This window comes from Argentina silus, assembly GCF_951799395.1.
Source record: "Argentina silus genome assembly, chromosome: 2".
Lineage (NCBI taxonomy): Eukaryota > Metazoa > Chordata > Actinopteri > Argentiniformes > Argentinidae > Argentina > Argentina silus.
The window spans coordinates 6,227,071-6,239,905 of NC_139656.1; the positions used below are offsets into that span (position 1 = coordinate 6,227,071).

A 12,835-nucleotide genomic window follows, 5' to 3' on the forward strand; every position below is an offset into this window, starting at 1 on the left:
GGAGAAAAGAAAGAGAGGGAAAAAAGAAGAACAATAAGAGAGAACTTTCAACAAGGTTTGGAATTTTGCAAATTATTACTTATCCAACAAATGTACATGATTCTGTTTGGCTGAGTCCCCCCAATCCAAATAAATCACCTACATTTGAAAGACATGTTAGCAGGTGTTGATCGGTCCACTCCATGTTGATTCTGTGCCTCGCAGAACAAGTCTCTGCCTTTAATAACATCAATCAAGTTGAGAGTGAGATTCTGTCCAGAGCCCACCTCTCCTCCTCTCAGTCTATGCCAGGTGTAGCTGGTCACTGCTGGGGTGGCGTCACTGCTGCAGGTCAGAGTCACTGAATCGCCCTCCAACACTGAACCAGAGGGACTGACTGATACAGATGTGCTCCTTGGAGGATCTGGAAAAAAAGATGGATGTATTGTTAATGATAATAATTATAATATCACCATTAACATCACTATCACTATTTCACTTATTACCAATTACTTTACAAGGGAAGAAGTTGAACTACACTAAAGCTACCCTTGAGAGAAATATAGTTTGTCAAACTAAAGCTACTTTGAAAAAGTTGTTCACTACATTGAAACTACTTTGTCCAACACACGACAGTCAGTTACTGAAAGATGACTAGTCTGTATGACAGCAACAGAAATCGCTGAAACACAGGTGAGGTGGAACAAAGTGGGGAGACGGGAAAAAATAGCGAGGGAATAAATAGAATTTGAAGTTCAAGGGTTGGAATAGTCGTAATCCGTTTTTCTTTTTTTGTTTTGGGGGAAAATGTAGTGATTAGTGGCAGTAGCTCACTATACCACTACATGACAAAACAAGTAGTTTAGACAAGTAAGAACACTACTAAGATTTGAATTTATTTTGACTTCCACCAAGCTACAGCAAAATGGAATTAAACTGATAGTTGAGCTACATATAGTGTAACTACTCCCCAACACTGGTATGCTGTAGCACTCACAGAGTGGTAATGATTAAATACGAAGGATATCCGTCATAAACAATAACCAAACCTTACTTCAGTGGTTCTAAATTTAGTGCAGTGAAACACCTCAAAAAGGCTTACGATCACCACCAGGTAATCACAACAAAAGTCTTATCCACTTCCCGATCTTCAACCCCAGAAACCATTGTTTAAAACTGCATCAGATGGAAACAGTAAATGGTGTAGTGCTTAAGAAACTGTGGACTTGTATCTTATAATACTCACACTGAATGTCAAAAGTTGCTGTTGAGTTGTCGATTCCATATTCATTCTCTGCTGCACAGTAGTACTGTGTGCTATCGTCATTAACATTAGCTACGGTGAGGTTCTGCCCAGACCCTAATTGTGCCACCTGGTCTCCTTTTACACTGTACCAGGTGTAGATGGTCACTGCTGGGTTGGCATCACTGCTGCAGGACAGATTTGCTGAGCTGCCCTCCAATACCGGACCAGAGGGGCTGACTGACACCGACGTTCTCTTAGGAGGGTCTGGACAATAACAACAAATTCAGAGGAATACCCATGAGACTGAATGGCTGTGGCTTATACAGTACATCCATCTTGTATTTAGTAGAAACAAGCATCTACAGTGAAAGAGCCAGAGCACTCTACACTACAAAACCTGTATTCAGGTTGTCTTAGAAGCATTTTGACAAACATGTCTTCATCAGGGTACTGTTATATGATATTTATGAAGATTGTCATATGTTGTAATCTATTTCCAGTATCTTGATAGGGCTTAAAGTGGTTCTCTAAAAGAGGTATACATACACAGCACATCCACATTAAGGGATGAGTTCTGTGCTCCATGGATGTTTCTGGCTTCACAGTAAAACTGGCACACTTCTGACGACACTGTGGTAACCTGCTGCATTCCAACACCAAGCTGTGTCACCTGGCCTCTTTTGACACTGTACCAGGTGTAGCTGGTCACTGCTGGGTTGGCATTGCTGCTGCAGGTCAGAGTCATTGAACTGCCCTCTAGCACTGGACCAGAGGGGTTGACTAACACTGATGTGGTTTTGGGGGGATCTGGAAGGAAAGAGAATGAGTACAGTATGTTGTACACATACAACCAACATAGTGTCCAACTTCAGATCGTCAACAAGACTCAAAGCCATGTTAGCCTAATGGACAAAAGCCTAAAATATAGTAGCACTTCTTGTCTGCGAGGTGTCTCATCACTGGACTTTGATTAGTTGAACCATTTCCGCTAGTACTATGACCACTACTACTTACACATCACATCTAATTGACTATGCGGCGATTGCTTTGTCCCACACTCATTTTTGGCCTCGCAGAAGAACTGAGTGTTGTCTGCCCAGATCTTGGTCTTCAGTTGCTTGCTCGATCCTAACGATAACACCTGGTCCCCTCTCACTCCGTACCAGGTGTAGTTGGTCACTTTTGGGTTGGATTCACTGCTGCAGGTCAGAGTCAAAACACTGGCCTCCAAAACCGGACCAGACTGACTGACTGATACTGATGTGGAATTAGGACGGTCTAGGGGGGAGAGAACACATACTATACAATTATGATGAGTCTTTTTATATGTTAACATCAATGCAATATTTCCTTCAATGCGGTATTTAATTCCAGGATGTTCAAAAAAAATAAAATAATAATGATGCCACCGAATGTGATGCCTCCACTGTCTTCTGTGATGCATGTGTCTAGCTTTTAGCCACGACCCACCAATGGGTCTATTTTGAAGCCATTCTCTGTACTCACCACTGCAGCCCGTTCCCTCTGCCCCAGCTCTGGACACAGCACCTGAGACACACAGCAGAATACAGTCAGGACTGGGGAGAGGGCTTACACCATTCAATCAGGTAAATCATCTCTTTTACAATAACAACCTCTCTGGTATCTGAATGGTAGTGACTGTTCCCTAGAGGCAGTGAATAGGAGAGGAAACAAAAGGCTATTACTCAAACCACACTGCAGAAGTAAAATAAGGACGAGTCTCTCTGCTCCTCTCATCTTTGCACAGGGGGCTCACCTAGACACACACACACATGCACACACGCGCGCACACGCACGCACGCACGCACACACACACACACACACACACACACACACACACACACACACACACACACACACACACACACACACAATAATGCCATCAGAAAACACTCCTGCACAGTACATCCAAGCCATGAAAAACATTACAAAATATAAAACAACAAAATAAATAAGAAAAACAAAACATTACTCTTAATCGACCCAACAATAGCAAGCCTGTATCAGAGTAAATGCAGTTAATGCCACCTAAACAAACCGTATAAGAACTACCTCTAAACATATACTATATACATCCAACCTACCCTAAATACTTCCAGAGCCTCAGGGAATGCAACAGCCTCACAAATCGAGTTCAAATCAATCGTAACAAAAGATTCCAATTAATTCCTCTCGCATGTGACCTCACCCCTCATCTCATATAAAAATAGCGGTTCACTTTATAGTTGGCTAAGAGGCTGTAGATGTCCCGCCCGGTTCAAGCTAGAACGCAGTCTCCTAAGGAAAAACGTCATTGGGAGTGACGACCACTTTCACATGTGTGCACTGTGCAGTCCATTTTAATAAATCAATTAGCTTATGCTTCAGCAGGTCTACAAAATTAGGCCTACATACAGTCAATCAAAATTACTTGGATTAACGTTATGCAGATTTATAATCACTATTATTGCACGGACTTGGTTGATGGGAAATGGCTACATCTGCTGGCTGATAAAAGCAGCAGTATCCATTAGTAGTGACTTTATTGTCTATGGTAGATATATGATAAAATGTACTGAAATGTAATGAGCAATACATCAAAGTGCGAAAATATATGTTGGCACAGTAGGGTTAATCTGCGCAGTGGACACATAGAATCGAACTAAGCATGAAACATGCTTTTGCATACACTGACACACACACACACACACACACACACACACACACACACACACACACACAACCGGTGTCCCATATATATACATCTGATCATCCTACTCGGATGTCATACACGAAAACACATGATCAACCGACAAGGCGGTGAGTTGTTCGACTTTCATCTAGTGCGACATGTGATTCTTAGTTGTCTTTCTCATTACGTTTTTGTATGATGATTAAATATAGGTAGCCGCCGCCTCAGCTCTATTACATTTTGAGATCGAAGTCTTGACTGCAGGTGTTATTCAACGTTTCCCCCGTAGGCGCAGTTTCATTCTCTGAGTGATCTTCTTTCTATATTGTAGTCCAGTGAAATGGTATTTTATTTATTTAATTTTAAGCCATGAAATACTAAATAACCTTACGCGACTTCGTGGCTTAAAATAGGCTAGCAGGGCTACTAGTACAGCAGTAGGCTAGTTATAGCCTACAGAATTCCTTAAATATACTGTCCAATCCCGTGTATTAATATCCCCATTTACCCTTTACGCTTGTGCCCATAACTTTGTCTTGCACCAGGACTCCCTTGAAAAATACCGTAATTTCTCAATGGCAGGTACCTCGTTTAATAAAGGACAAATCAAATTAGCAAATAAAAAATACGCATATATTGAGTTTGCATATTCTGTTGAACATTTTTTCAACCGAATATTTTCAATTTTCACTTGTTGCACCTGCTCTCTTGGTGCTATACAGTTTATAGACAGAAGATGGCAGTATAACACTGTTTTACCGATTATCTGTGTGGCAGTTACTTCAACGATAAGAATGACACTGGTATAACAGGTATAACATATATGGCCAGTCCATATCCAGACCGTCACTAGGGTTTTTCATTCCTGTGTCTCTTTACATCATGTTTCTTCTCTTGACAGGTAAACACTTCCTGGTCTAACACCTGAGTGAGATCACACCAACATGGGCGACTCCAAACCATCCACAGACTCAGACCTGGAACTGTACCAGGCCAAATTTGACCCCCAAATCTATTTCAACCACTGTTACCAGTTTGCTGAGACGACAGAGCAGAAAGACAACAGTCGGTTTGTAACATTTGTGCTGTGTCAGCTGAGCAAGACCTTCTCAACAGGTAAGTGGTCATCTCTCTATGACCAAGATGGCGGCGCGAACTAGTAGTTATTTGCTTGTTTATCTTAAGTATTCTCGCTAAAAACAGTTTAGTGTACCCGACAACGCTATCGAGCAAGCAGGGCGCTGCGTTCTCCGAGCAGACAGAACAGCAGGCGACTCAAGATTCAAGATTCAAGATGGTTTTATTGTCATATGCACAACAATTACAGAGCAGTCGCTGGCAATGAAATTCTTAAGTCTTGGGCTCCTCCAACAGTGCAATAAGAAGTGTAAATAATAAAAAGAAAAAGAAACAACAACAATAACAATAGTTACCTAAATACAAAACTAAATAAATGTAAATGTAAAATGTAAAAAGTGAAATGTAAACAGACGTTTTTATCCAGATGTCGACTGGTATAAAGTGGCATTTTATAAAGTGGCATGTTATAAAGTGGCATAGTTAAAAGGTGTCATTGTGGTGAGCTAAGTAGCTCAGGAGTTCAACAGTCTTATTGCCTGTGGGATGAAACTGTCCCCGAGTCTAGTGGTGTGAGACCGGATGCTGCGGTAGCGTCTGCCAGACGGGAGCAGCTGAAACAGTTTGTTGCTGGGGTGATGAGGGTCTTTAATAATCCGGTTAGTCTTCTTCCTGCAGCGCTGAGTGTAGAGGTCCTCCATGGATGGCAGCTCCGTCCTGGTAATGTGCTGGGCAGCTTTCACCACCCTCTGTAATGTCTTACGGTTGAGGGCGGAGCAACTGCCGTACCAGGCGGTGATGCAGCCAGTCAGGATACTCTCTATGGTGCACCTGTAGAAGTTGCAGAGTATCCTGGAGTCCATGTTGAACCTCCGCAGCCTGCGGAGGAAGAAGAGCCGCTGTCTTGCCGTCTTTGTGATGGCGTCGGTGTGGTGAGTCCAGGTCAGGTCCTCGCAGATGTGGACCCCGAGGAACTTGAAACTGCTGACTCTCTCTACTGCCGTCCCGTTGATGGTGATAGGGGCGTGCCCGACTCCCTGCCGCTTCCTGTAGTCCACAATCAGCTCCTTAGTTTTGCTGAGGTTGAGCTGGAGGTTGTTGTCCTGGCACCAAGATGTCAGGGCTCTCACCTCCTCTCTGTACGCCGTCTCGTCGCCGTCGGTGATCAGGCCGATGACGGTCGTGTCGTCAGCAAACTTGATGATGGTGTTGGAGCTGTGTGTGGCCACGCAGTCATGTGTGAACAGGGAGTAGAGGAGAGGGCTGAGCACGCAGCCCTGGGGTGCGCCGGTGTTGAGAGTCAGGGTGGATGATGTGGCGCCTCCTATCCGCACTGCCTGGGGTCTGCCCGTCAGGAAGCTCAGGATCCAGTCACAAAGCGTGGTGTTGAGCCCGAGGTCCCTGAGCTTCACAGCGAGCTTGGAGGGCACAATGGTATTGAATGCTGAACTATAGTCAATGAACAGCATTCTCACATATGTGTTCTTCTGGTCCAGGTGGGAGAGGGCAGTGTGGAGGGCGAGGGCGATGGCGTCGTCTGTGGACCTGTTTGCCCTGTATGCAAACTGCATGGGGTCCAGTGAGTCAGGGAGGGAGGAGGTGATGAATGATTTGACTAACCGCTCAAAGCACTTCATGACGATGGAAGTGAGTGCTACTGGTCGGTAGTCGTTGAGGCAGGATGTTTTTGACTTCTTTGGGATGGGGATGATGGTGGACTTTTTGAGACATGTGGGGACCACCGACTGGAGCAGTGACAGGTTGAAAATGTCTGTAAACACACCTGCCAGCTGATCTGCACACACCCTGAGCCCGGCCAGATATGCCATCCGGTCCAGGGGCCTTGTGTGGATTAATCCGTTTGAAGGATTTGCACACATCTGCCCTTGTTATTGCTAGTGTGCAGGGGTCCTGGTCCATCTGTACTTCCTCAGCCGGAGAGTAGCTCTCAAAACGTGCGAAGTAGATGTTAAGGTCATCTGGAAGAGATGGAGACACTTCCTCAGTCACACTCGTAGTCCCTTTAAAGTCTGTAATTGTTCTGAGTCCGGTCCACATGTGCCTTGAGTTGGAGCCCTCAAAGTTGGACTCCATTCTGTCCTTGTATTGTCTCTTAGCAATGTTAATAGCTTTCCTTAGATTAGATTAGATTAGATTCAACTTTATTGTCATTGTGCAGAGTACAAGTACAGAGACAACGAAATGCAGTTAGCGTCTAACCAGAAGTGCAAAATAGCAGAAAGTGCAATGAACAGTATTTACAGGTAGTGCAATATATGATCAGTAGTAGTGCAGTATAATATAGTATAGTATAAGCAGTATATATAGCAGTGCAGTATAGCAGTATGTGAGTAGCAGTAGCATTATAGCAGAATAAATAGTTACAGTATGAGCAGTGTAGCAGCATATGAGCTGTATAGGTAATGCAGTCTAGCAGTATATATGTATTAACAGTAACATGAGGTAGATGCAGAATAAATATAAATATGGAATGCCGTATAAACAGTATAAACAAGTATCTACAGTATGTGCAGTAGTATTAAAGAAAATATAGGATATGTGCATTATGTGCATTATGAACAGTATGAACAGTATGGACAGGTATGTACAGAAGAGCAGTGGTATTGAGTAAGAGTAAGAGCAGGGGAGGGGAGTAATAGTGCAATAGTGCAATTGTCCGGGTGGGGGGGGGGGGGGGGGGTTGCGGGGGTAGTAGGTTGTCAGGTAGGTGTAGTGTTCGTGTTCAGCAGGGTGACAGCCGCAGGGAAGAAGCTGCCTCTGAACCTACTGGTTCGGGTGCGGAGAGACCTGTAGCGCCTCCCGGAGGGGAGTGGGGTGAAAAGTCTATGGTTGGGGTGAGAGATGTCCTTGACGATGCTGCGTGCCTTACGCAAGCATCGTTTGCCCTGGACAGCCTCGATGGAGGGGAGTGAGGAACCGGTGATGCGTTGGGCAGTTTTCACCACCCTCTGCAGTGCTTTCCGGTCCGATGCCGAGCAGTTGCCATACCATACTGTGACACAGTTGGTAAGGATACTCTCGATGGTGCAGCGGTAGAAGTTCACCAGGATCTGAGGAGATAGATGGACCTTCTTTAGTCTCCTCAGGAAGAAGAGACGCTGGTGAGCCTTCTTTATCAGGGTGGAGGTGTTGAGGGTCCAGGAGAGGTCCTCAGAGATGTGGACACCCAGAAACTTGAAGCTGGTGACTCGCTCCACCTCAGTCCCGTTGATGAGGATGGGGGTGTGTGCGCCAGCTTTAGACTTCCTGAAGTCCACAATGAGTTCTTTGGTCTTCTTGGTGTTGAGAGCCAGGTTATTGTCGTTGCACCACACTGTTAGGTGCTGGACCTCCTCCCTGTAGGCCGACTCATCGTTGTTGCTGATGAGGCCGATCACCGTTGTGTCGTCTGCAAACTTAACAATGGTGTTTGAGCCATGTACAGGTGTGCAGTCGTAGGTGAAGAGGGAGTAAAGGAGGGGGCTCAGCACACAGCCTTGTGGAACGCCGGTGTTCAGGGTGAGGGTTGAGGAGGTGTGGTTGTGAAGCCTAACAGACTGCGGCCTGTTGGTCAGGAAGTCTAGAATCCAGTTGCAGAGGGAGGGGTTGATGCCCAGTTGCCTGAGTTTGGAGATCAGTTTGGAGGGGATGATGGTGTTGAATGCTGAGCTGAAGTCAATAAACAGCATTCTCACATAAGAGTTAGTCTTGTCGAGGTGGGACAGGGCGGAGTGAAGTGCCGTTGAAATGGCATCCTCTGTACTCCTGTTCTGCCGGTAGGCGAATTGAAAGGGGTCCAGTGTGGGTGGTAGGCAGGTCTTGAGTTGAGCTAAGACCAGCCTCTCGAAGCACTTCATGATGATGGGCGTGAGTGCCACTGGTCGGAAGTCATTTAAGCTCGTTGCAGTGGAGTGTTTTGGCACCGGCACGATGGTGGTGGTTTTGAAGCACGCGGGGACAGCTGCTTGGGCTAGGGACAGGTTGAATATGTCAGTCCAAACCTTAGTCAGCTGCACAGCGCAGGCCCTGAGGACACGTCCGGGGATCCCATCAGGACCAGCAGCCTTGCGTGCGTTAGTCCTGCTCAGTGCCGCACACACGTCGGTGGGGGATAGAGTGAGGGGCTGGTGATCCGCAGGGAGCACAGCCTTGATGGCCACCTCCTTGTTGTCCCTGTCAAAGCGGCCGTAGAAGTGGTTCAGCTCATCAGGGAGGGAGGCGTCAACGGAGAGGGGTGAGGTGTTAGATGGTTTGTAGTCAGTGATGGCCTGGATGCCCTGCCACATGCGTCGGGGGTCAGAGTTGTTTCTGAAGTGATCCTCTATCCTCAGCTTGTGGTTGTGCTTGGCCTTTTTGATGCCCCTCTGCAGATTAGCCCTGGATGAGCTATAGGCCCGAGCATCCCCTGATCTGAAGGCAGTGTCACGTGCCTTCAGCAGGAGTCGGACCTCACTGTTCATCCATGGCTTCTGATTAGGGAAAGTGGTGATCCGCTTGAGTGTGGTGACACTGCTGATGTTGGAATTGATGTAGTCCAAAACAGATGAGGCATATGAATTAATGTCCGTGTGGGAGTCATGGGTGGCCTGAGTGGCAAACACACCCCAGTCAGTGTTTCCAAAACGCTGCTGGAGCGCTGTGTCAGCTCCCTCTGGCCAGACCTTGACTGTCCTCACTGTAGGTTTCACTCGTTTGATGAGTGTTGAGTACTTGGGCAGTAGGAACAATGAGAGGTGGTCTGATTGACCTAGGTGGGGGAGGGGAACGGCTTTGTACGCATCAGCCATGCTGGTGTATACTTGGTCCAATGTCCTGTCTCCTCTGGTGGGGCAAGAGACATTTCGGTGGAATTTGGGCAGTACAGTCTTTAAGTTGGAGTGATTGAAGTCACCCGCGACAATGAAGGCTGCCTCGGGATGCAGAGTCTGTTGTTTGCTAATGGCAGCATACAGTTCTTTCATAGCAATCTTAGCATTAGCATCCGGGGGGATATAGGCTGCCGTGATAACAGTAGACGTGAACTCTCTGGGCAGATAGAAAGGTCTACACTTAACCATGAGAAACTCCAGGTTAGCTGAGCAGTGACTCTCGGTGATGGTAGTGTCCGTGCACCACGTCTTGTTAACATAAATGCACAAACCTCCACCTCTGGTCTTACCGGAGTCGCCTGCTGTTCTGTCTGCTCGGAGAACGCAGCGCCCTGCTAGCTCGATAGCGTTGTCGGGAACCTCGCTGTTGAGCCAGGTTTCAGTGAAAACCATGATATTACAGTCCATAATCCATTTGTGGGTGGTGATCCGCAGCCGCAGTTCATCCATCTTGTTTGCCAGGGAACGAACATTTGCAAGGAAAAGGCTAGGTAGTGAGAGTCGGTGTGGAGTTAGCTTTAGCCTAGCTCTCAGCCCACCTCGGCTCCCTCGCCTGTGTTTTCGTTTCCGAGCCGGTCTGGGGCCTCTTCCGTTCGGTGTAGCGGAGTTAGCTGGACCCGCTGTTTTGCTAATCTCGGGTATATCGTCGATAAAGATGACTGGAGTGCCGGAACCGATGTCCAGAAGTTCTTGTCGGCTGTACGATATGAACGCTAAACTGTTTTTAGCGAGAATACTTAAGATAAACAAGCAAATAACTACTAGTTCGCAAACTCTGGAGAGACACTGAGCGTCGCGATGCATGCGCGCCTCCATCTTGGTCACTGAGTGCATACCTGGAATTGCTGTACTCCTCCAAATCACCTGAGTTGTAGGCGGCAGTCCGTGCCTTAAGTTTGGCTCGGACTTCTCCATTAACCCAGGGCTTCTGATTGGGAAATGTCCGTACAGTAATCCGCGGCACGACGTCATCAATGCATTTGCCAATGTAGCAAATCACCGAGTCCGTGTGTGTGTTTAAATTGTCGTCCTTAAACACATCCCACTCCGTAGTGCTGAAACAGTCCCGTAATGCAGAGTCTACCTCATGCTACTGTTAATACATATATACTGCTAGACTGCATTACCCATACAGCTCATATGCTGCTACACTGTTCATACTGTAACTATTTATTCTGCTATAATGCTACTGTTAGTCATATACTGCTATACTGCACTGCTATATTATACTGCACTACTACTGATCATATATTGCACTACCTGTAAATACTGTTCATTGCACTTTCTGCTATTTTGCACTTCTGGTTAGACGCTAACTGCATTTCGTTGTCTCTGTACTTGTACTCTGCACAATGACAATAAAGTTGAATCTAATCTAATCTAATCTAATCTAATCTTAGTGGCTCACATTGTTTTCCTCACATCGTTTCCTCTCCTTCTTTTTAACTGTTTGGTTTTAGGAAAGTACAAGGGCCAGAGGCTAATTGAGGTTGGGACTGGTCCAACCATCCACACCCTGATCAGTGCCTGTGAGTACTATGAGGAGATTGTAGTGTCTGACTACGTGGACAGCAACAGGAGAGAGATTGAGAGGTGGCTGAAAGCAGAGGAGGGCTGTTTTGACTGGAGTGCCCACATCAAGTTTGTCTGTGACATGGAGGGCAAAAGGTAGGTCTGCTCTGTGTTTGAAACAGGGCCTTACTTCCTTGAAGTAATCATTAATTGATGTTGGTTTGATTGATGTAAATAGTGTCTTCACTTAATTCAACCACATACTGTACAGATCATTGATCACCTGACCTCTCTCTCTCTCTCTCTCTCTCTCTCTCTCTCTCCTCTGTCCTTCCTATCCCCGTTTTAGAACCCCGGCTGTTGTTACAGAAAGCCTGCGACAGAGGGTCAAACAGGTTCTAAAATGTGACGTCTGTCTGGAGAACCCATTTCACCCAGTCACAGTAGAACCGGCCAACTGCGTCTTGTCCTCCCTCTGCCTGGAGGCAGCGTGTAAGGACCGGGACACCTACAGGCGCTCCCTGGGTGCCATGGTGGACCTGCTGAGGCCTGGAGGAGTCCTGGTGCTGATTGGGGACCTGGGAGAGACCTTCTACACTGTGGGGGACCAGAGGTTTGACTGTGTGCGTCTCAGCCAGGACTTTATCCAGCAGACTCTGTCTGCGCTGGGCCTCTCAGTGGAGCAGTTCACCCTCCAGCCCGCCCATGAAAGGAACAGCAACCTGAAGTGTGACTATGAGGCCTCCTTCCACCTCATCGCCCACAAAGGCTAATGCTCGTCCTAATGGTAAAAAAAATGGTCCTCTAATGACCCTATAGAGCTCATGAAGACCCTGTGAAGAATCTATCCTGCCTAAAAAAATAAATAAAAATAAAAAAGAGACAAACACGTGTCATTATCATCTTATTATCAAATCTAGAAGGGGTCTGGTTGAGAAGATCTTGTGGGGATGAGAGATTCGAGGTTGTGTCTCAGCCATTATTTCATGTGATTATGACTGTGCAGCAGGCCACCCTGTAGTGGAGTCTATTTCTAGCCTATCTTTAAGTTATAATATGTTGGTTAAGAAAATTAATACAGTGCAGGCTTTTGGAATAAACCATGATTTTACAAATGTATTACCTGGTAAAGGTTATTACAAAAGATTTTTTTTTTTAAGTACCATTGTTGTGCCACAGTTAAAACACTATTGACTGCATGGATCAGGCATGTTTTTTACTGGCTCTCATTAGAGGTAGAAAAAAGGTAAATATAATAGAAATGGAGATGGCAGGAAGGTGCAGGACACAGCCTTTCAGCTGAAGGCAGGTATTTACAGTGTGGTTTGTCAAAGAACTAACAACAACAATACAAACATAAATACAAAACCTTATCGACTGAAATCTGTCTTCAGAACGTGTACCTTCAAGCATCTAGGTAATAATGAAAATCACTGGCAGATGGGGAGGCAAGTCCCAACT

General features: G+C 46.0%; 1 protein-coding gene across 1 annotated transcript; it reads left to right on the top strand.

Annotated features, from left to right (window-relative positions):
• Positions 1 to 3,951: 3,951 nt before the first annotated feature.
• Positions 3,952 to 12,835, top strand: LOC310818461 (nicotinamide N-methyltransferase-like). The gene is made up of 4 exons (XM_083689409.1): positions 3,952 to 4,045; positions 4,819 to 5,033; positions 11,323 to 11,530; positions 11,724 to 12,835. The coding sequence occupies exons 2-4, from the start codon at positions 4,862 to 4,864 to the stop codon at positions 12,145 to 12,147; spliced, it is 804 nt and encodes a 267-aa protein (XP_083545535.1). The 5' UTR covers positions 3,952 to 4,045; positions 4,819 to 4,861; the 3' UTR covers positions 12,148 to 12,835.